Genomic DNA, 22470 nt, shown 5'->3' with positions numbered 1-22470 from the left:
TTAAAGAGTGCCCATTTGGCTGTGTGGGTTGTGTAAATATATAGAGAATGCGGGTTTTAAACCTCCTTTTGGGAGTGCAATATCCTCTTTGCACAATGCGTGTTTTAAACCTCCTTTTGGGAGTGCAATATCCTCTTTGCACAATGCGCATAGAAAATAATTCTTTCCTGACAGGTCCTGCAGGTGACCAGTTGCAAAACAAAATTTTGGCTACTTTTACTACGTTAAATTTTTTTTGTCAGTGGAGGCCCAAATTTCCATCCGTCATGATCATCCATGTTGAACTGCTTTGTAGCATTCACCTATTCTGGTTATTGGTTTATTGTCAAATGTGCTCTCATACTGAATAGGTTTGAAATATTTGCCTCTGAATTTTATAAAAAAATAATCTTTCAATCAACTGTGAAAACCCAAGTTTCCAACAACTTTTGCCATTTGTATAATTTAGATCCAATTTATGGCATCCATTCATGTCCATGTTTTAACATCAAATTTTTGTGCCAAAGTTAAGGCTTTGTGTGTTAGAAATTTGTGTATGGTTGGCAAATCTGATACACATTTAGAACAAAACTTGAAAAAAAAATTATACTGAAATATCTTCCATTTTGGCCAGACTATTAATATTTGGAACCTCTAGCAGTTTTTTGTTTTGAAAAATGATCAATGATATTATTTCCTGTGCATTTCCATAGACTGTGTTGGTCTGTAAAATGAGCCGTTGATACATGAAGCTGATGTCTAATTTCTAACCAAACTAATAAAGAAGATAATTTTATAATTTTTGTTTCCTTTTATTTTTCAATATTTATTCATTAAATAAATAAGTACAAAAATATATATATTTTTCAACAACTAATATTCATATCAAAACGAACTTCTAAATCTATGGATGGATTCACATTAGATATCACAGTTTAAAATATGTCTGACTCAATATAATGATAAATCTGTTGAAAACATATAAACAAACACAGACATTAGAAAATATGGAATAAAAAAATGGTGGACAGAATATGATTTAAATTTGGCAGTCTCATTTCAGAATATGTTTGAAACAAATTGAGTATCAGTTAAATTCATAACAAAAATATTGGATTTCCTGTGAATCCATAAGAAATATTTTGCAGTGACTAATGATAAGTAGATTTATATATATTCCACCACTGCATCAAGTGTATTACAATATTTCTCCACTCGAGACAGTAAATTTTTTAAATTTAAATCGTGAGGCTTGCCGAGCTTTTTAAATATTTAAAATTTAACTGTTGAGAGTGGAGAAATATCATAATACACGAGATATAGTAGGGGAATCTGTTTCTCTAATGATTTTAAGACAATTTCTAAACAAGTTTAACCTTCCTCTTCAAAGATTTGCAGAAAGTTGTGTTCTTTATATGTGACGTCATCAGGCATGTTCGCCTTTTTTCATGACGTCACAATAGGAAATTCAGAAGAAATCAAGAAAATTTGACGTTATAATGGAAACTTCGTCCAATCATTTGCCAAAAACAAAGTTTTCTCTAGAGAGGAGAAAATTTTTTCTCACACCTATGGAGACATGTGAAAATAGCATGAAAATTAGAGAAATAATTTTCACTTATAATACATACTCAAATACTGTAAATTCAGAAATTATTGTGTGCATTTATTATTGCGATTTTTGAAGATTGGACAAAAATGTGAGATTTATTATTGCGATTTCAGTTATATCTTCATATAGCTATATGTATCATATTTAAAGAAATGTAAGTTCTCGTTATTGCGATTCTCACCCATTTGCATTATTTCCATTAATATAAACCTCGCAATAATTTCTGAATTTACAGTAAAACAAATAACATTCTAGAGAACATGTTTCTATACTAGTAGAATGCAACATATTGAACATATTTATTTTAATGTTTTGGGGTTGTTGTCAATTTGCGCTATACATCATATCTCGGATTTAAACGTATACTGATATTGAAATTATGGATTTCTTGTAACGCATGAAATTAAGCAGAGTATCCATATCCAAGATGTGGTATATATGATTGCAAATGAGACAACTTTCCACCAGAAACCAAATGATGTAAAAGTTAGCAACTATAGGTAACCATACGACCTTCAACAATGAGCAAAACTCAAGTAAAAAGTTATAACCAGAAACAATATACAGCTATATAAAATCATTAAGGGACATTAACCAAGGACCAATAATTGAAAGAAAAATATATCATATTGTAAAGAGATAGGGGCCAATAACTGAAATTATTTCTCATATTATTTTTAAATTAAAAAAATGCTACTTTAGTACCTTGCCTAATGACTGATGTGACCACAAAAAATGTACATAGTACTCAAAATTACACTGGTTTGATTGCACAAGACATCTTTTTAACTATTTGTTAAACGATTTGGTTGCATGTCGTAAAGTATATTCTAATTTTACCCAGGGCTACATAAAACCGAGAATATGTGTCAATAGGACACCATACCCTGCTAGCACTATTACATTTCCATGATCAGTGAATCATAACATCTGTCTTTTTGTTAAAATCATTCCAATATGGCAGTCATTTGGGCTCTTGGATGCTTTATTTTCATGTAAGGATCATTTAGTATATATGATGCTACAGAACTAGGTCGACCTTCAGCCATATCTGTTTCAAGGTCATCTACAACACTTTGTGCTTTGTCACTAATTAAATGCACATCTGAAGATAAACAGTCTTGTACCATTCTCATCATATGCTTAACTTCCTCCAAACGGAATAATGTCTACAAAAAAGATTAATAATGAAAATCAAATTGGTTTAAAAAGGAGCTTTGCTCACTAATGATTTAAGTATTCGGTAAACAGGAAGTTTATGAGCAATCGAAGTGAAAATGCACCACATGGTATAGAATGCTTACATCAAGTTTGATACAAAATTTTAGGGTGCATAGATCCGTAGTTCCCCCCTTGGTAGTGGGGGTATAATTATTAATCAAATAACATTAAATCAAAACTGACCAAAGTATAATAAAAAAGACAAAGAATCAGAGCTATACATGTGCCAAGACTCTTTCTTTTACGATGATAAATGACATACTTTCTTTGGCAAAGTATTAAAAAATCAGTATTTAAGTTTAAAGCCACAGCTATGTTATGTATATAATTTGAAAGAACTATCATAAAATGTGTTTTTATGGTCTATTTTCTAATAAATGTTATTTACAAAAGTTCTCTTTCAATGTTTATTTTTAAGAGAAAGCAAAAACTTTACAAATACCTGGTCTTCGTAAGCAAAGTAAAAGTTATTAAGATATGGATCCTCTTCTATTGATGTTTTCAATTTAGCTTTGACAAATTCTGCTAATGCAGCGCTTGCAAGAGTTATCCTCCCTTTACATATCTCTACCAGACGTCTGTGGAACACCATGCACATCTGACCAAATACTCCTTCGTCAATGGGACTCTGAAACAGTGAATAAATGTTTGACTTCACAAAATTTTCTTTATTGACCTTCTAAATTTCTTAAATAATTGAATGAATATTTTAATATTTCTTATAACTCTCTGAAATGCAAAATTAAAATTTTAAATATTTGGTGTAAGTTGTGGGCCTAAATTAACCACAGCCTGTTCTTGTAACAAAATAATAGACCTTAGTTTGTACAATTGTAGTGGATCTAGATTTCCCATGGTATCTGAACCATAATCTTGTCATCTGGAACTACATTTATGTTTATGGGACATCTTCTTTTTGATATATATATATACAGGTATATACTAGGTACACCATCAAGGAGGCTAATGATTACTGTTGCATGCATGGTCTTTTCACATAAATTAATCAATAAATTTAAAAAAGGAAATTCAGTGCTATTTTGTAACATTTTTTTTCTAGATATTTACAGTAAAGAACACATATGAAAATTTGATAAACTTCAGTTTTTTGTGTGTTATCAAAGAGACATCAGCTGCCACATTTAGGTCTGTTTCACCTGATAATTAACAACAAGGGACAGTCTTAATTTTGATTCTGTTTTTTTACAAACTAGAATTTGATAGCATTTAACCATTGCCTTATAAAGATAATAATGGTTATGTGTTATCAAATATGCATCCAGAATCAGCTTCAATATTTCAGTTTTGTTCATACCTAGAAATTATGCTGCAATGCAAACCATAATATTCTTTTCTAATTTCCTTTTTTTAATCAATAGTGACCTTTAGCTTAATAAAACAGATATTTCTGACTTAAGCTGATCTCGATTTCATGTACTGTAAATTCAGAAATTATTGCAATGTTTTTATATACATGTATGTGAATAACGCGACTAGGTGAGTATTGCAATAATAAAAAAACATATTTTTCTATCTGATGTATATATATGGATGCAGTATTTTTTTAAATAGCAATAATTAATCTCCCATTTTTGTCCATTCGTTAAATATGCAATAGTAAATGCATGCAATAATTTCTAAATTCACAGTACCAATTCTATCATTTACCTGGAAATTTGGTAGCAGAGTATTTGCTTTTCTTGCTTTATGTGAATCAGCTGTCTTTTGACCAGTCTGAGCTCTGGACTGAGGAGGTGTTGCCCTTGTTCTTTGACTTGCAGCCGTGTTTGGTGTTGACTCATATTTTGTAAGGAATTCCTTATATTCTATAATAAGCTGAACCAGGTCCTGTATAGCATCAATGATGGCTATAATATACTCCACTTGGGCAGCGACAGAGTGAAGCATCTTCCAGGACTCACCAATATGGGTGTCATTCTGTAAAATTAAGATGACCGCATAGAAAAATATTTAGCTTTTATTTTTTGGAATAATGAAAAACAAAAACAAAATTGTGAATTTGCAGTAACATAAATAAATAATTTGAAAATTGATACATGTCAGGGCCTTTACTAGCTGACTATATGGTATGAGTTGTTAAAGGCCGTGCTGTGACCTATGATAGCTTTTATCTCTGTCATTTGAACTCAGGTGGATAGTTGTCTCATTGGTAATCATACCACATCTCCTCATTTTTATACAATTTATTAAAGAAGTTCTAAACAATTTATTTGAAAAAAAAGACAATGATTATAGGACACCATGACCTGCTTGCACCATCACATTTCAATTTTCAGTGAAAAGTCAAAACCTTAATTTGGCAAATAGTTTTTTTTTACATCTTTAAAATGAACATGCATACTAAGCTTCAAGTTGATGTGACCATAACATCACTGTTAACTACCTTGAACCAAAACTTTAACCTGATACTAGACAGATGGATTAAGGGACAGATGGTAAATGGACATATCCTTTGCTTTTTTTTCTATTAGATACGTTAGACTAAAAATGTAATGCCTCCTACTATAAGGATGTATAAATAATCATGTGCAAAAAATCTGCTGCAATGAAAACCAATTTTGGATGTGTAATCCTTTCTTTAAATGACTACTAAATGCATTGAGCAGGTACATAGGATAGTTGGCACATGTAATGCATACATAACATTCGTGTATTTTATGACTGGAAAATATATTTTAGCAGTTGTGTTTTCATGTTAATGAAATAACTTCAGCTACATAATAAAACACTGTCTGACATACCACAAACTTGGGTAACCTCCTTAAGGTGGCTAGGGCGTCTTAATTAAAATTGATAGAATTTTTTGATAATTTGTCAAAATGAAGTATTTATCATGCTTTTTTCAAAAATATAACAAAAAGTATGGGTCACCGAACTTTTTTTCACGCTAGAGGTGCAAAATTGTCAGATTTTGTATAGATTATGCATGGAAAATCAAATTTTTTGTGATAAAAAGAAAACTACTTGATAGAACTTTAAGATAAAATGTGAGAAGATAGCTCTTATAAGATGCTTCCAGATAAGAAAAAGAAAAAATGGGGTCACCGAACTTGTTTTCTTTCTACATATCAAAATAGGTTAATTCACAACACTTTCTATTATAAAAATTACTTTATCTGAGTTATCTCCCCTTATTTGGCAAAGTTGAAAAAAATCTAATTAAAACACAAATAAGGTGTTTTTGAGAAATTACAGCCGTAATTATGATATAACACACAATTTAATTTATTTACATCAAAAGTCTTTAAAATAAATTACATATTACTCTCAAAATTTGCACATTTCATGAAATATCTAGACCAACGTTATCTGCTACTTCGAAATCCAAGATGGAGGAAGACACCTGACCCACCTTAATATCTGACATTTTCTGTAGTGGCAGCATCAGATTCTAAACATAAGCTTATTTGAGATACTGTAAGATCTTAAGAAAGGTTAAGCTCTCTTATAAATTTGAGATTATCCGTACCTGCTGAATGAGACTCTTGAGAAGGAGGGCCCTGTGAACAGTTATCCAATCAGATCTTGATTTTGCAGCAGCCATCATATAATCTAGATGATTGACAGAATTCTTTACATTAGGGCCAGTCATGGAATTTACTCCTTGTTTTGGTCCACCATTCTGATAGTGAAATGCTGCCTGTAACAATAAACGATGATGTATAAGTTGAATTAAAAGGATTTTGAACAGAAAACCAATTTCTTTGACAGTTAGAGAACACAGTTATTGTCCTTTGATTTTCGTTGTATTTTTTGCAAATTTTGAAAATACACCTTCCAAATTCATTTCTTCTATTTCCTGCTCAAAATATCATGCATTAAATCAAGGACTAATGCCATCATAATATCTGTATACCATAATTACTGTTATTTTTTTTTTGCCTTCTGCTATGTCAATTTTCACTTTTTTAGATACAAATATATTTTAAAGTCATCTATTTTTTTATGATTTGTAAACTTTAAGTCACGGTGTCTGAATGAAAAATATTTTGAACAATTAATGAAGAAATTGAGAGGAAATTTCAGGTAAATACAAAAAAATGAATGTAAATTTCTGTTTAACTATGATCTACAAGCATTGTGAACACAAATGCTAAGAATGATTATCTTCATGCAGTTAATACAATCTGTAGTTTATGGTGCCAGTTTTTTTTTGAGAAAAAAAAACAATACCATTTCCCATTAACATATTGATGTTTATGGTTTTTAGAACTGTGTGTCTTTTCATCTTTTTCTTCTTTTGGTAATAGTATTATTTGTGTTTCTTCAACTCATAGTTGTTTATTGCCCCTTGGTATCTTTCCCTTATTTTAAATGTTTACTTACCCTATCTCTGCTAAGGAATATGCTTTGGTAAAATGCTACTGGATTATCTGGGAAAAATAACTCTCCTCTGAAATATAGAAAACAATTATAGTCATTTGACTAATAAAATAGCATCATTAATAGATTGCATATACACAAATTGTATTATGAAAAGGAATTGTCTAAATTTACTTTCTTTTGTTTGAAACAATAATTTCCAAATAATTGCTATGTTTTTATCAATACAGAAAAGTTGGTGGATATGACTTATAAAAATAACTCAATATGTGTTAGAAAAATGCATTTATTAATTTCCCTCCTTTTCAGTTCTCAGAGATCAAGAATAATTTGATAACAACCATGCATACAGATATACATTCCTATCAATTGAACATGAAAATTTTTGTTGCTGTTTGAGTTTGTGTTGCTCAGTGTTTACGTTTTTGGTAGACTGTTGTTTAGTCTTTTCATGCGTTTTTAGGGTTTTTAGTCATGATTCTGTCAGTCTCTCTTCAACTTATGAGTTTTGATTCTCCCTTTCATCTCTTTTTTTTAACTTACTCAATTTCATCATCTGTCATGAAGTGGAGTAGGAAATATTTTCTCACTGGAACATATCTCCATTGGTCCATCAAAACAAAGGCCTGCACAAAAATAAACAGGAAATATCATAAGTAATAATACATATTTCTCCCTTCATAAGTCTCGATTCTTAATTTTTTATACAATGAAAGTGGTTCAATTGTTTCAAGCTTAACATCGATTAATTTTTATGGCATTAAATTTCATTGAAGCTCCTTGATTATACTAAGTGAAAGCCGAAGAAATAGTAATTCAAGTAGTGTCGCAAAGATATTTCTGGGATGGTGGTTATAAATGCAATGGCCAAGCTCGTTTCATACAGTATGCTTAAATTAGAAAAAAAGAAGTCAATTCCAAACATCAAAATTTACATAAAAACCACTATCCCTACAACTAGCCTTTTTGAAAAATTGAGGACAGTATACACTAAGGTAGCCTACAGCTTGAATGTGTGTAAAAAATATGATTCTAAAATTTCAAATGAACTGGTTCAATAGAAAGTTATGGTGGGAAACAGAGTTTACTTTAAATAAACTGTTAACACAGAGATATGTCCTGCCTATTTGTTATTTTGATAATGCAAATGTTGAAATTAAAATAACAATACTTTAACATGTAGGTTATGCAAATATTCAAAGTCAATGAACAATGGCTAAAAGTACAGGGCTAAACAATCTCCATGGAAATGAGATGTGCCAATGCTAATACAACTGCATACCAAATACCATTGACTTTTCATAAGTCAAAGAAACCTAAACACAAACATTAACTTATAAACTAAGCAAAAGTTTCAAAGTCAATAGACCACGACTGAAGGGGCGGAGCCAAATAATCTCCATGGACATGAGATATGCCAATGTTTATACAACTGCATACCAAATATCATTGACCTACCACATAATCTCCATGGAAATGAGATATGCCAATGCTTATACAACTGCATACCACATATCATTGACCTATCATTAGTGGTTCCCCATAAACTGACCTAATCACAAACTAATACATGAAAAGTAAGCAAAGTTTCAAAGTCAATAAACCATGACTGAGGGGGCGGGGCCAAATAATCTTCATGGTAATGAGATGTGCCAATGCAAATTCAACTGCATACCAAATATCATTGACTTACCACTAGTGGTTCACCATAATTAACTAGACTTAATCACAAACTAATACATTGTTGACTCCGCCGCCGCCGCCGGAAACAGCATACCTATGTCTCGCTTTTTGACTCCGTCAAGGCGAGACAAAAAATTTAGTGCGTTACAAGTAAAGTGCATGCTTTTGTCAGCATGCTTTCATCTGGCACTGCAAACAGGTAGCTATCAAAATTCAGAGATTTTTTAGTCTTATTAACTTTAACCCCATATTTCTCTTCCACTAACGTAACAAGTTATAACCAACTTTTCATGGATTTATCTTTACCTTCATAAAAATAGGTTCCTTTCTGGCACAGATAGTACAGAATTCTGATATAAATCCAGCTCTGAGTGTAAGTATATCCTCCCAAGTCCATCGATTCTGACTTTCACCAAAGTATATACCCGATACTGGAATCATATTCTTTTGTATCAAATCAACAAGGTAGTTCTGGACTAAAAAATAAAGTATGACCATGAAGTCGAGTTTTAATCATTTTCAATGACGTGTGTTGCACTTGTTTAAATAATATATGTTAATTATAACACATCTACAAGTATATGTTAAAACAAGAGTTTGTCAAAAAGAAAATGAGTTAATCAGTATCATTTTCAACTTAAAACATACAACTGTTAACCAATCTTATTGCAAAATTGTCCAGGTGGAATATGGGGATATTTAAAGGTTTATATCTCCCTTAACTCAACCTATCACTTTGATTGCAAATATAAATGTCAGAGAATAATGCAATTTACAGAAAAAAGATATGTACATAAACTGAAAAAATAAACCTATTATTGGTAACCTTTTTACACAAGAAATTGTAACTTTAATGTTGTAAAAACACAACTGAAGAACTTTAAGTGTCAATAAACACAAAAACAAAACATTTTGTTTTTATAAACAGAATCCTTGAAAAGTGTATTTGGATACTTCTACATCAATAATTAGAGGAACATCAAAAATGGTTGCATTTTCTCCCAGAATAAGTGTTTTTAACATTTTCAGATTTGTGCAACTATGCAATTAATAAAAATGCTGTTTTTACCTGTTAAGAAATTACTGTGGATTCATTATTATTCGTGGGATACCAAATTTTGTTCATTTCCTTGCTATAGGTAAACCACGAATTTAAATGTTAAACGAAGAAGGAATTCTCTATTGGTGTGTATGCAGCCTTTTGCAAATGAAACAGATTCGTGTTTTGAACTCTTATGCAAATAACAGGATCATCAACTTAACAGGTATACACTTAATAAAAAGTAAGGAAATGTGGTATGATTGCCTATGATACAACTATCCACCTGAGTTAAAATATTGTGGATAAGAGCAATTATAGGTTACCATACAGCCTTCAATTCAAACAAGAAAACTAACAACCTAATTTATATAAACACTAAAGTATACTCCTATGTACTAACCAATCATAGCAAACAGTTGAATTGCCTCCCCTTGACATCCAGGTGGTCCCATAATATAGCAATGTTCATGTAACTCAACTTCGTTTAAATATGGCTGCATTTTACCATACAGTATACTAGGACCACTTAATGCCAAACAAATGCCAACCTAAAAAATATATGTGTAAACAATTGGTAACATAAAGACTAACAGTGGGTAATCAGGAATGCACTGGGTCCATGAAAATAAAAATTGCAAAGAGTCACAAGGCTAGGAACTCAACCACAATTTAAATTTTATCATGCAAATCATGATTTTGAAACTTTCCCAAAATGCATTAGATTTTGAAATGGAAAATTGCGGCACACATTCTGACTCTGGGTTAAGCAGTTTTTTGTTCATACTTTGCATGCTTAGTGAGCAGAAAAGCAGCAAATACATTAACTAAGATGTGGCTAGCAGCAGACTAATGAATTGTCAAACTTGAGGAAAGACAAAGTGGTATATATACTAAAACATGTTGTTTTGATTAAAAACTGACCCTGTATGGACCTTTTCTCTGTATGTAGTTCTGTTGTGTTAACATGGAAACAATCTGACTTAGGTTCATGTAGATTCCAGTGTCAAGAACTTGTAATGCACTTGGTGTTCCTAGAAATAAATAGTAAAATAATTGAGAATGGAAATGGGGAATGTGTCAAAGAGACAACAACCCGACCAAAGAGCAGAAAACATCTGAAGGCCACCAATGGGTCTTCAACACAGGGAGAAAATCCTGCACCTGCAGGCGGGCTTCAGCTGGCCCCTAAACAAAAATGTGTACTAGTTCAATGAAAATGGATGTCACACTAAACTCCAAAACATATAAATGAACTAAAATTAAAAAAACATGCAAGACTATCAAAAGCCAGAGGCTCCTGACTTAGGACAGGCGCAAAAATGTGTCAAAGAGACAACAACCCGACCAAAGAGCAGAAAACATCTGAAGGCCACCAATGGGTCTTCAACACAGGGAGAAAATCCTGCACCCGCAGGCGGGCTTCAGCTGGCCCCTAAACAAAAATGTGTACTAGTTCAATGAAAATGGATGTCACACTAAACTCAAAAACATATAAATGAACTAAAATTTAAAAAACATGCAAGACTAACAAAAGCCAGAGGCTCCTGACTTAGGACAGGCGCAAAAATGTGGTGAGTTAAACATGTTTTGTGAGATCTCAACCCTTACCCCCTATACCTCTAGCCAATGTAGAATAAACAAACACACAGCAATACACAAAGTAAAACTCTGTTTCAAAGAAGTCGGAGTTGGATGTCAGAATAGGTAACAAAAGAAACTAAGCAAAATGACAATGATACATCAATTACCGGTAACAAAGGACTACTAGCAGTTACTGACATGCCAGCTCAAGACTTTAATTAAACTGATTGAAAGATTATGTCTACATCATATGAAATTCAAGCACAATCCCTCCCATTAGGGGTTTAGTATCATACCATCATAAAATATATGAGAAGAACATAACCAGTATCATGCCAACAACTGGTTTTAGAATAAATGTGTTTATTTCCAATGCAAGTGACTAGTTACCATGGAAACATGTTAATGTATTGATAGCATCATATTTTCATGTAAATTAATTTTACTATTCAAGGTTTCTTTTAAGATATGAATCTATTTAATTTTTGCTTTATTCTTCTTCTTTTTATTTCTATTTACGACTTTTCAAACATTTGGTCACAGAACGATAAAAGAATTATTTCATCTTTTGTCATGCTGCAGCTTTTAATAGCTCACAATATGTTAAGGGTTTTGCTCATTGTTTAAGGCTGTAAAGTGCCCTGTAGTTGTCTACTTCCTCACCATTTAAGCTCCCATGGATATTTATCTTATTGGCAATCATACCACATCTCCTTTAAGTAAGTTCCATACTGCATTAAGTAAGAAATAGATTTTTTCCCTAAAAAAAATCTATTCTATTTTCATCATCACATAATACATGTAATAAGAGTCCAAATATTTTTTGTCGACCATACTTCAATTTAGATAAAATTAGGAACGATAAAATATAATGGTTTCTGTGATTTAGAATCAGCTGCTCTTTTCACAAAAAATCTTAAGAGTAAAAATACTCGTAAGTCATACACATTTCAGTATAACTTACGATCAATTTTAATCGTAAGATTTTTTGTGAAAAGAGTCGCAGGCTAGTTATACTGACCATAGGCATCAATTCCAGGAATGTTGTAAATAAAATTTTCTTTATCATCTAACTTGATATTTGTATTAAGGATATTCTCTGTAATTACTGAATCTCTCTCAAAACACAGGTCCATTCTGTAATTATATATGAACTATACCATCAAATAAAAATAGAATATTAAAATACTTCAAATTTTGCAAATAAGATGTGCGTATATTATTGCAAATGTTTGATAACCAAAACAATATAAAGTTTAATTAATAAAAAAAGAAAACAAACGAAAAAAAAACTATAATCTTTAAAGGGGCATTAGCTGTCAAATTCATATTCACAGATTTGACTCAAATTCTCATATTTGATTTATAACATACTAAAACGTATATCCAAATTACAAAAAGTCTAAAATAAACAATTAACAATGCATGGACTCAATAATATGTATCAACATTTCGTGTGTATTTTTGACTAGACACCATCTGATTAACCATTGAGATAACCTCTGAAGAATGCTGACAGTTATTAGAACCCGATATAAACATAAATATAAATATAAACAGATAGTGAACACGTGCAATTGGATTTTTCTTAGTCTGTTTGATTTCATATTGTAGGTTAAAAAGTATGTTTATCATCACTTTTACCTGTATAAGAATGAATTTTTGGATTGAATTAGTCAATCAAATGGTTCATCCTTGTTTCAATTTCAGTGTTGACATTCTTTTCCTTTTAATAGCTGAATACATGCATAAACCATGTCCAGCTAAGGGGTTACATTGAAGGTCACATGAATACAGATTGAATAGGTCGAATTATTCACTTGCAAGTGAATAATTCATCAGTGATTTTACTTACCGTTAAAAGGCTTGTATAGTCCACGGTTTTATTCTCCAAAATTGACCCTGACAGCAGGGGTGCGGACTATAGAGTACAATAAGCAAGAAATAAGAGAGAAAATTTCAATTTCGCAATGTGGTTTGTTTACGTTCCGCCATGTTTGTTATTGACATTGTAGAGGGCGCTCTTATCATTTTTCAAACCAATAATTTTACCCATTTCATATTAATAAGTTATTTTTATTCAATATCAAATTAATACTGAAAAATTTTAAAATTAAATGCTTCATTACAAAATTCTCATTTCTTTTCAATGCATTGCTAAATATAAACTGGTATCTGCTTGAATGAAATCGTACAAAAAAAGTAAAAAAAGACAACCGTGAACCAGCTTATGATGTGTAAACTACAAAACGTAATCGGTTATTATTCGTTCCGTTTTGGTGTTTCCTATTGACAAATATGTTTTGTATTAGCTTAAGACCCTTCAAACATTAATGTGATAGATATATTAAACACTGTTTTACATAAGGAGGGAACTGTTTTACTTTCAAAGTCGTATTATAGTGATATCTATTATGTACGGATTTCGACTCTCACCGGGTTTTTTCATCTTTTACACGTGCTTTTCAAACTTCCGGTTTAAACATACACACGTTTCTAAATTGTTTTTTGTGTGATTAAGACTTATTTTAACCAGGGTGAAGTGTTTTAGAACCATTTACAAGCAGTTTCAGCTTCTGTCGATAACGGTAGCTTATTTTGACAAAATTGAACCAAATTGGCTGCTAAAAGCGAATTATTGTTTCACTATTTCACTTTCATTAATGATTGAACAAAAAAAATCATATATTAATTTTTTTTATATTTCGTAGCTAATGCCCCATTAAAACATTTCACAGGAAATCATCTTTAATAAATCGAATGAATAAGATCAGGTGCTCCTTAAATAAAGCATATATAACATGCAGTTAATCCACTGTGAATGAACTTCTTAACTATGACAACTGGCAAACTTACGTGTCGTCAATCTATATATCAAAGCATTGAAATCTTGAATCAAATATATTACTATAAGTTTTACTAATAGGTATACAATATTCTCTCAATTTATTTGTTAATCCGTAACAATTCTTGTCCATTGTTGATATATTTAAAGTCTATCTGTAACAATTCACAAACCTCATAGCATTCTGTCTAAAGATTGTTGTTAGACGTGGAAATGGATTCGGAGGGAAAAACTCTGCTGTCACCAACTCTGTCAAGTACTTATGCCAGGATTCATCTAAATGTGTATCTATCATATACTGGAAAATATAGACAACAAAATCTCAAAAGATGCAAATAAAAAAGCCAACAATTTTGTAAACTGAGAATAACACATTTTTCTAATTTCAGTTGTGTTTATTTTTATTGAACTATCTATCTGTGAAACTTAATTGTTCATAAGTTGAGCAATTGAAAAGTCACATGTTGGACATATGGAATGAAAGCATTGTGAATATAGATTTTAGTTTTTTAAGTCCTTTTCAGAGAAGTATTCAAATATTCAAAAATACTGTAAGTTCAGAAATTATTGAGATTTTTTTATTCTTGAAAAAATTGAAATTATATAGACTTCACGAAAACAAAAACTTTCATCTTAAATTTTGATAACATTTTTTGTATGCAGTATTTTCCGAAATCAAAACATTTTTCCTCTGCTCAATAATCACAATTATAATAAAAGCATTATTTTTTTCATAATTTTTAGTACATGTATAACATAGTCACCTTTAATTTTGATTTAATCATTTTTTTCCTTTTTATCTTTTTGTTTTATCTATCAATCCATTGTATTTGAGTACATTCTTATTCTGACTTAAAGCTCTAAATTATAAGTTTTACTAGTTCTAGCAAAATTTGATTTTTAGATTTTACCACTACACCATAACCCCATACCTTAATGAAAACAGATTCCCTTGATATTGTCTTTGGAGCTGAATCTTTGGCCTCACATTCATCAATGTTAATCACTAAAATCAAAAGTTCAAACATATCAATAAACTTTGTAAATTTTGTTTCTCCATTTGTTGTGATTAGCATATTAAGATCATTGTTTTTATATTTTGAATTGTTTCACACATTTTTTCATGCCTGGGCCTTATATAGCTTTCTATACAGTTGAAAGCTAAAAAGTAATAGAAAAAATAAAATACTGTAAATTCATAAATTTTTGCAATGTTTTTATTGAATAATTATTATCCGACAGAACATGCATCTGCTTTAAAGTTATGAATTATGTAAACATTATGAATGTTTGACTGTTTGGCATCAAAAATTTGCTTGAGGGCAAGATTGGTGAGTCACAAAAGAAAACTAATTCCAAATAATAATGTTATTAATGGACAGCAGATCAACACAAATAACAAGTAATTAGATGATATGTATACAAACAAATATTTCTGGGTATGAGATCTCAAGTATTTTACAAAAGTGAAAATCAATCTGGCATGAATATGACATAACTGTGCATTTACAAACCTAATCTTTCATGATTTATAATATTTTCATCTTCTAAGCCATGTACAACATCAGTTTCCAGGTCAACTCCCTATAACCAGATAAATTGACAAGAATGTTGTTACTGTGGATAAACTTATTTTCATAGGTATCAAATTTGCCTGTATTGTATCACAGTTTAAACATGGAGCAGAATCTGTTTACTCTTCCGGAGCACCTAAGATTAAACAAGGATTTTGGCGGGGTTCTTGTTGCTCAGTCGTTGTTTTTCTGTTTTATGTTTTGTATACTGTTGTTTGTCTTATGGTTGTTTTCTTTTGTTATTTGGCATGGCATTGCCAGTTGTTTCGACTTATGAGTTTGATTATTCCTCTATCATCTTTCACCCCCCTTTTTTTTTTAACAAATTCTGCATACAAAGCGTATATTTTGTTGTGGTTATATTGCTCTTAATCTTAAATGTTTTGTTAACTGTTAATGCCTGTTTGTGTTTTTCTTTTCTTATGACCCTGTTGTTGTCGGTCTTTCATAAACTTGTCTTGACTTACTAATCATATTTTCTTCCTGTTTACAGCATCAATAATAGTGGATATGCTAAACTTAAAAATTTAGTAAGGTGTGTAACAGGATAATTCTTATTTTTTCTTTTTCCTTTTTTACTCCTTCTATCTGTTACTTGGTCTTTTCTAAAACTTTTCTTTTGACTAACTCTATTTAAAATGTCTGATTTTTCCAACTATAATGTAATGTAATTATGGTATTTCATTTAATGATGTTACTTGTTATATTGTATGTATGGCATGTACTGAAAATTCTACAGTGCATTTCTTAGGGAGATTGTTGAATGATACAAATGCAAGTTTTTGTTGTGTGACACATATCTTGTCACAATTTTGGCAATAATAAAAACTTCGCAAAATTTCTGAATTTACAGTCAATGCTTTTGTAAATTGAAAATAAAACCAAAAAACAGCAATGATGGATGTTGCAAATATCAGGCTCTTACCACAATTTTACTGGTGTTTTTTTTTTATATGGGAAGGGGATTTAATATATTGTATATCTGTACATACTGCTGGATCTTGTCTGTTCCTGTGTCTAGTTATAGGTTGTGGTATAACATCTGGGAATGTAGACTTCATGGTAATGAGAATATCCTGGAAATAGAAAAAAAATCCTAATCATTGTTAAAAATCTAAAGAGTTAGAAAGCCAAGAGCCTGTAATTCATTGGTTGTTGTTTGTTGCTGTATAACATATTGTTTTTTTTTATTGTTTTGTATAAAAATCAGGCTGTAAGTGGTCTGGTTTGATTTTTTTACATTTGTCATTTCAGGGACTTTTATAGCTTGTTTTGCTCATGATTATTGTTGAAGGCTGTACAGTGACCTATTATTGCTAACTTTTAGGTCATTTGGACTCTGGTGGAGAGTAGTCTAATGGCAAACATACCACGTCTTCTTATTCTTATACTTGCCAAGTAAAGACATAAGAATCTTTTTAGTATCAAATAAGATTCTGTTAACATTTCTGCCAAATAAATGTAACAATCAAATGTTTGGAAGGACATTCATTTTCATAAGAATTTTGTATTTATATATAAAAAAATTAATGATGGATAAATTCTTGGACAAACTTAAGACATTTTGTACAGTTTATGTTTTTCAATATTTCCTAATGAAAGTTTTTCATTTGGTAAAAATTTGTCAAAGGGAAAAATTATCTGCCTGCATCTTACTTACAATTCAAAATGTGTACATTGATAAAATATCAATTCTTAGCACTTGTAGTAATTGCAATGAATAATCTCACTATTATATACGGTAATCAGTGGAGCTAAAAAACAAACGAAACACTATATTCCTTCTCTATAACTGTTTGAATGAGGAGATAAATTTAAAGAAGATTATCATCCCTGCCAACCCCTACAAATTCAGGATAAAAATTGCAAAATATGAAACAAACCCTAATTTTTGAACAGTATAAATATCAATTTTACATTAAAAGGAACTATGAAAACCATCATGTTACTCATACCTTAAATATTGGACACCTGTTCAGACTATCTTCAGAGAGCTGTAGTAGAAGAGACATGCAGTACCAGTTCATATTCTTCAATGTCTTTAGTGCCTATTGAAATATTCCTCATCTTTAATAATGATTTATTAATACGCTATAAGGATCATTAGAAACAATATACGTTTATGGCCCGTTGAAAAGGTGAATATCCAAAATTGTCAACATGAAAAGGTCATTTCACTGAGGGCGCAGCCCGAAGTGAAATAACTTTTAAGGGTTGACAATTTTGGATATTTATCGCTTTTTAGGGGCCACAATTGTTTTATTATACCGAACTAACAGTGGAAGGGCATTTTGAATCATTGTAAAAGCACTTACCATTACTTGAGTCAGTAACAAACACAAGTTGACGTTCAAAAATACATGGAATTTGTGTCTTAGAATTCTCGTATGTACAACAAAGGTAGACTCTTTTTGTAAAATATTGATGGCCCTGAAAAGGACCGTTATTAGAGATATCATCGGCACAAGATGCACGTCAAAAGCCTTATTTCCTCTTATCTTGATCAATGGGCTTTCTGTAACTTGAACGTTGCCATTTTGTTTATTTACGTCTGTGGCGTTATTTTCATGAGTACAAATCAACAAACTAAAAAGGTTATTCGCCGGTGAATAATAGGGTTATTCAACGCTAGTGTAAATTTTTAGGGTTATTCGTTCTTCCTTGCAATTGAATGAAAATTAACTGAATTATTCCATGTCACGTGATAACGTTTTACCCAATAGAATTGTTTGAAATATATGTAAGGTATAATAATATATCTTATTTAACAACAGTATGACTACATAAATTTTTATTTTGACAGTGAAAGCTTTTATAAAAATTCCTAAATTAGCAGTCTTATGTTATGACAGTTTATGTACAGGTGTTAAGTGTTACAATTTGTATTTGATAATGTTACACATTGTTCAAATTCTATTGGATATTATTTTCTTAGGGTGATGTGATAGAATTCTATGTTTGAATATGAAATAGGCTTCATTCTGTGCATGTTCAATTCAACCAAAATGTACCATATCATTATGTGTTGTATCATCAATTAACTTAAATAAATATTACACTTTACACAATCGGTCAATAACTTTCACCCAAATAAATGTTTTCAAACATTCTGATTTCCTTATCAAACAAAACTCTCTGGCAGTTCTAGCTTCAATTTGCTTGTTTGGTGTGGAAGTTCACTCAGGAGGTTTACACAAGAGGCTCATGAGAGCCTGATATCGCTCACCTGGCTGTAACTTCAGTTTCAGGCATTTGACTTATTTGTAGATCTTACTTTGCTGAATAATTTTGTCATTTACACTTTCTCTCTTTCTATAATAATATTAAAGATAATACATAACCCAAAACTGTAAAATTTCCTAAAAATTAACTATTTCTGGACAGTTACCCAACAATAAGTTGTCCTATTGGTCTAAAGATTACTTTACAGGTAGATCTAATCCTGTTTAACACTTTCACCTATGTCAGTTTTGCTCTTACTGCTTTAGTTTTTGAGATGAAAGCCAAAAACTGTATTTGACCCCTATGTTCTATTTTTAGCCATGGCAGCCATGTTTGTTAATGGATCAAAACTTCGGATACAAATTATAAACCAGTTACCCTAAGGAACATTCAGTTAAAGTTTAAAAGTATTAGGCCCAGTACTTTCAGAGGAGAAGATTTTTAAATGTTAGCAAACATGATGAACAAATCGTGTAAAATTGTCTTTAATGGGCAATAACTCCTTAAGGGGTCAATTGACAATTTTAGTCATATAAAAACTTTTTTGTAGATCTTACTTTGCTGAACATTTTTGCTGTTTACAGTTTATCTTTATCTTCAATAATATTCAAGATAATAACCAAAAACTGCAAAATTTCCTTAAAATAACCAATTTAGTGGCATCAACCCAACAATGGGTTGTTCGATTCGTCTGAAAATTTCAGGGCTAATAGATCTTGACCCATTGAACATTTTTACCGCATGTCAGATTTGCTCTAAATGCTTGTTTTTGAGATAAAAGCCAAAAACTGCATTTGACCCCTATGTTCTATTTTTAGCCATGGTGGCCATGTTTGTTGATGGATCACAACTTTGGATACAATTTATAAACTAGATACACTAAGGAATATTCAGTTAAAGTTTGAAGGTATTTTGCCCAGTAGTTTCAAAGGAGAAGATTCTTGAAATAGTTTATGACAACGACAACGACGGACGCTAAGTGATGGCATAAGCTCACATGGGGCCCAGTTTTACAATTAAATCTTTATCTATGTACAGGTATTCAGACCTACCATTTGCACATGGTCATATGACCCAAATTGAATCATACTATTGGGCATGAGATCATCCAGCTGTGCTACAGTTACCTTACCAACAGTTATCTGCTCATTACTTCTCTCATATCTGTAAGAAATACCAAGAAGGATTGTAAATTTTACATTATCGCTATTTTGTGTATTTTTACTTTGATCTTTTTTTGTGATAATTTTTCATACAATGCAATGGCTTGAGATAGAAAATTATCTCTAGAAACTAAGGGTGCATGTGCCGTCGTCAATGTAAACATCAATTATGACATCATAGGCAAGCTATAAAACAGTATTTATTTAATTTTTTAATATTATGTCTAATTGGTATATCTTATTTCATAAAAAAAACATCTGATATCTATTATTATTGTATTATAGTATATGCATGACTTATTTGCATATGAATATCTGTCATTTTTTATGAAAAGAAATATATTAAATTGATATCACATAAACATAGAATCTATTATTTTACTGTAATAATAGTATTATTAAGAGGTGAGTTCCACTTTATGATTCTGGGATGAATAAATAATGTTACTCACACTGATGTTATTTGTGAGGTTTTTTTTCCTGTTAATACCTTAAACTATAAAAAAAAAACTTAAACTGTGATAAATGTGTTCATCAGCTATTTTTTCTGCTAAAATGTGCATGTGACAAAAGTTATCAGAATGAACATAAAAAAAACTACATGTACTTACAAATTACTTAGGAACAGATGAACAAATGATTCTCTGTATAATGCCAAGTATTCCCTCATTGGTCCTGTTTCTTGTCTCTAAAACAAAATATTATAAACAATATGGTTAAACTTATTGCTATCCCTTGTTGACCTTAAAAAGCATTCATTGTGGATTTAGGTTGAATATCACAGAATATCCACAATTGGCTGCTAATTTTGAAAAAAAAATAGTACAACAGCACCAGTAGCAGTTTCATATTTATCAGATAATGTCAAAACTACATAAATTTCTGACGACAATTGCAAGATGAAAAAGATCTTGGTGTCAACCAGTATTATCTTTGTTTGATGCTGCTTCCCAAACATGTAAACAGCAAACAAAAATTGATTTCTGTGTAACACCACATTCTTAACCTTTTAAAGTTTTATAGTTTCACCTTTTGTTTAAGGAATTATTTGGATTCTAATAGGACAAATACAGTATTTTAATAAATCAAGGCATACGAAAATACATTACAAATGTTTGGATGTTCCCATTTCCTCCCCATGAAGTTATACATCATATTTTCATATTTAAAAAGTTAATTAGAACACGGCTTTGCTTACAAAGCGAAATAACGACGTCATATTAGAATAAGTTTTTATGTGCTATTTAAAATAATCAAATATGTAGCATCAACAGTGGCACATTCAACTTAACAGTATAAGGGAATAGAAATGGAAAAAAAGTTTTTTTGGAGTAGTCATTAATGACAGCAGCATGTCTTAAACTTTATCTACAGTAATCACTGTTTCTCGAAATTTTGTTAAATCACTGCTAAAAATATATCAGTCATATCTTAGTATATTGTTTCTGATTAATTTATTCAAACTTTCAATGATTTAGGACTTACAGAATGAAAAATTATTTATTCACCTGTCTGTTGTTGAAGACTATCTCTATGTTGCCCTATAGATGTATTTTGGTTATTTGTGTAATGATTGACATGAAACTAATATCTCTTTTTATTCATGTAAAGCGAAAAGCTTTTTTTTTGTCTTACAATTAATCACAATGCATGAAATTGATGGTTTTAGTTTATGTTATAATAATGATCATTACTCACATTTACAAAAGCTTTGAGTATATAGCGTAAGGTTTTATTCTGTTCCATTATTAGGTATAATGACCCTGCAGTACTGTGGGTAAGCTTGTACAACTCAACAGTTAGATCTTTGTCATATGATTCTCTGTAAAAAAAATTAATACGGATAGAAAACTTCCATTTACTGATTTTTTTCTTTAACTTTCTGATGACTAAAATTTTTGTTAGAATTTGAATGCTGCATTTCACAAAACCTTTTGGAATTTTAGGTCCTGAATGCTCTTCAACTTCTTACTCTTAAACTTTTTGATTTGTGTGTCACTAATGAATCTTTTGTAGACAAAACTTGCATCTGGTAAACAAAATTTTAGGCCTGGTATCTATGAGTTTATTTGACAGATTTAGTGTTTAACATTGTATATGTTTTATATTGAATATCAGAGGCCTCTGTGGCCAAGTGGTCTAATTACTGTATCACTAGCCAGTCAACACTGAGGTTGTGAGTTTGAAACCACGCATGTGGCAGG

General features: G+C 30.9%; 1 protein-coding gene across 1 annotated transcript in view; it reads right to left on the bottom strand.

Moving 5' to 3' along the window:
- Window positions 1-776: 776 nt before the first annotated feature.
- The window catches only part of LOC127712792 (uncharacterized), a 34280-nt gene continuing 12586 nt past the window's right edge, over window positions 777-22470 (bottom strand). The window contains exons 13-30 of the mRNA XM_052219407.1: window positions 21965-22088; window positions 20878-20954; window positions 20156-20267; window positions 17837-17929; window positions 16874-16957; window positions 15822-15891; window positions 15240-15313; window positions 14481-14605; window positions 12484-12599; window positions 10803-10912; window positions 10282-10429; window positions 9146-9315; window positions 7700-7782; window positions 7160-7226; window positions 6303-6473; window positions 4481-4750; window positions 3255-3440; window positions 777-2760 (exon numbers count right to left, since the gene is read on the bottom strand). Of these exons, the coding sequence (XP_052075367.1) occupies window positions 2539-2760; window positions 3255-3440; window positions 4481-4750; window positions 6303-6473; window positions 7160-7226; window positions 7700-7782; window positions 9146-9315; window positions 10282-10429; window positions 10803-10912; window positions 12484-12599; window positions 14481-14605; window positions 15240-15313; window positions 15822-15891; window positions 16874-16957; window positions 17837-17929; window positions 20156-20267; window positions 20878-20954; window positions 21965-22088 (2302 nt within the window). The 3' untranslated portion in view covers window positions 777-2538. The remainder of the gene's footprint in view (window positions 2761-3254; window positions 3441-4480; window positions 4751-6302; window positions 6474-7159; window positions 7227-7699; window positions 7783-9145; window positions 9316-10281; window positions 10430-10802; window positions 10913-12483; window positions 12600-14480; window positions 14606-15239; window positions 15314-15821; window positions 15892-16873; window positions 16958-17836; window positions 17930-20155; window positions 20268-20877; window positions 20955-21964; window positions 22089-22470) is intronic.

The sequence above is a fragment of the Mytilus californianus genome, unplaced genomic scaffold (genome assembly GCF_021869535.1).
Source record: "Mytilus californianus isolate M0D057914Y unplaced genomic scaffold, xbMytCali1.0.p SCAF_8, whole genome shotgun sequence".
Lineage (NCBI taxonomy): Eukaryota > Metazoa > Mollusca > Bivalvia > Mytilida > Mytilidae > Mytilus > Mytilus californianus.
The sequence above is the reverse complement of the archived record's forward strand: the minus strand, read 5'-3'. Positions and strand labels throughout refer to the sequence as shown.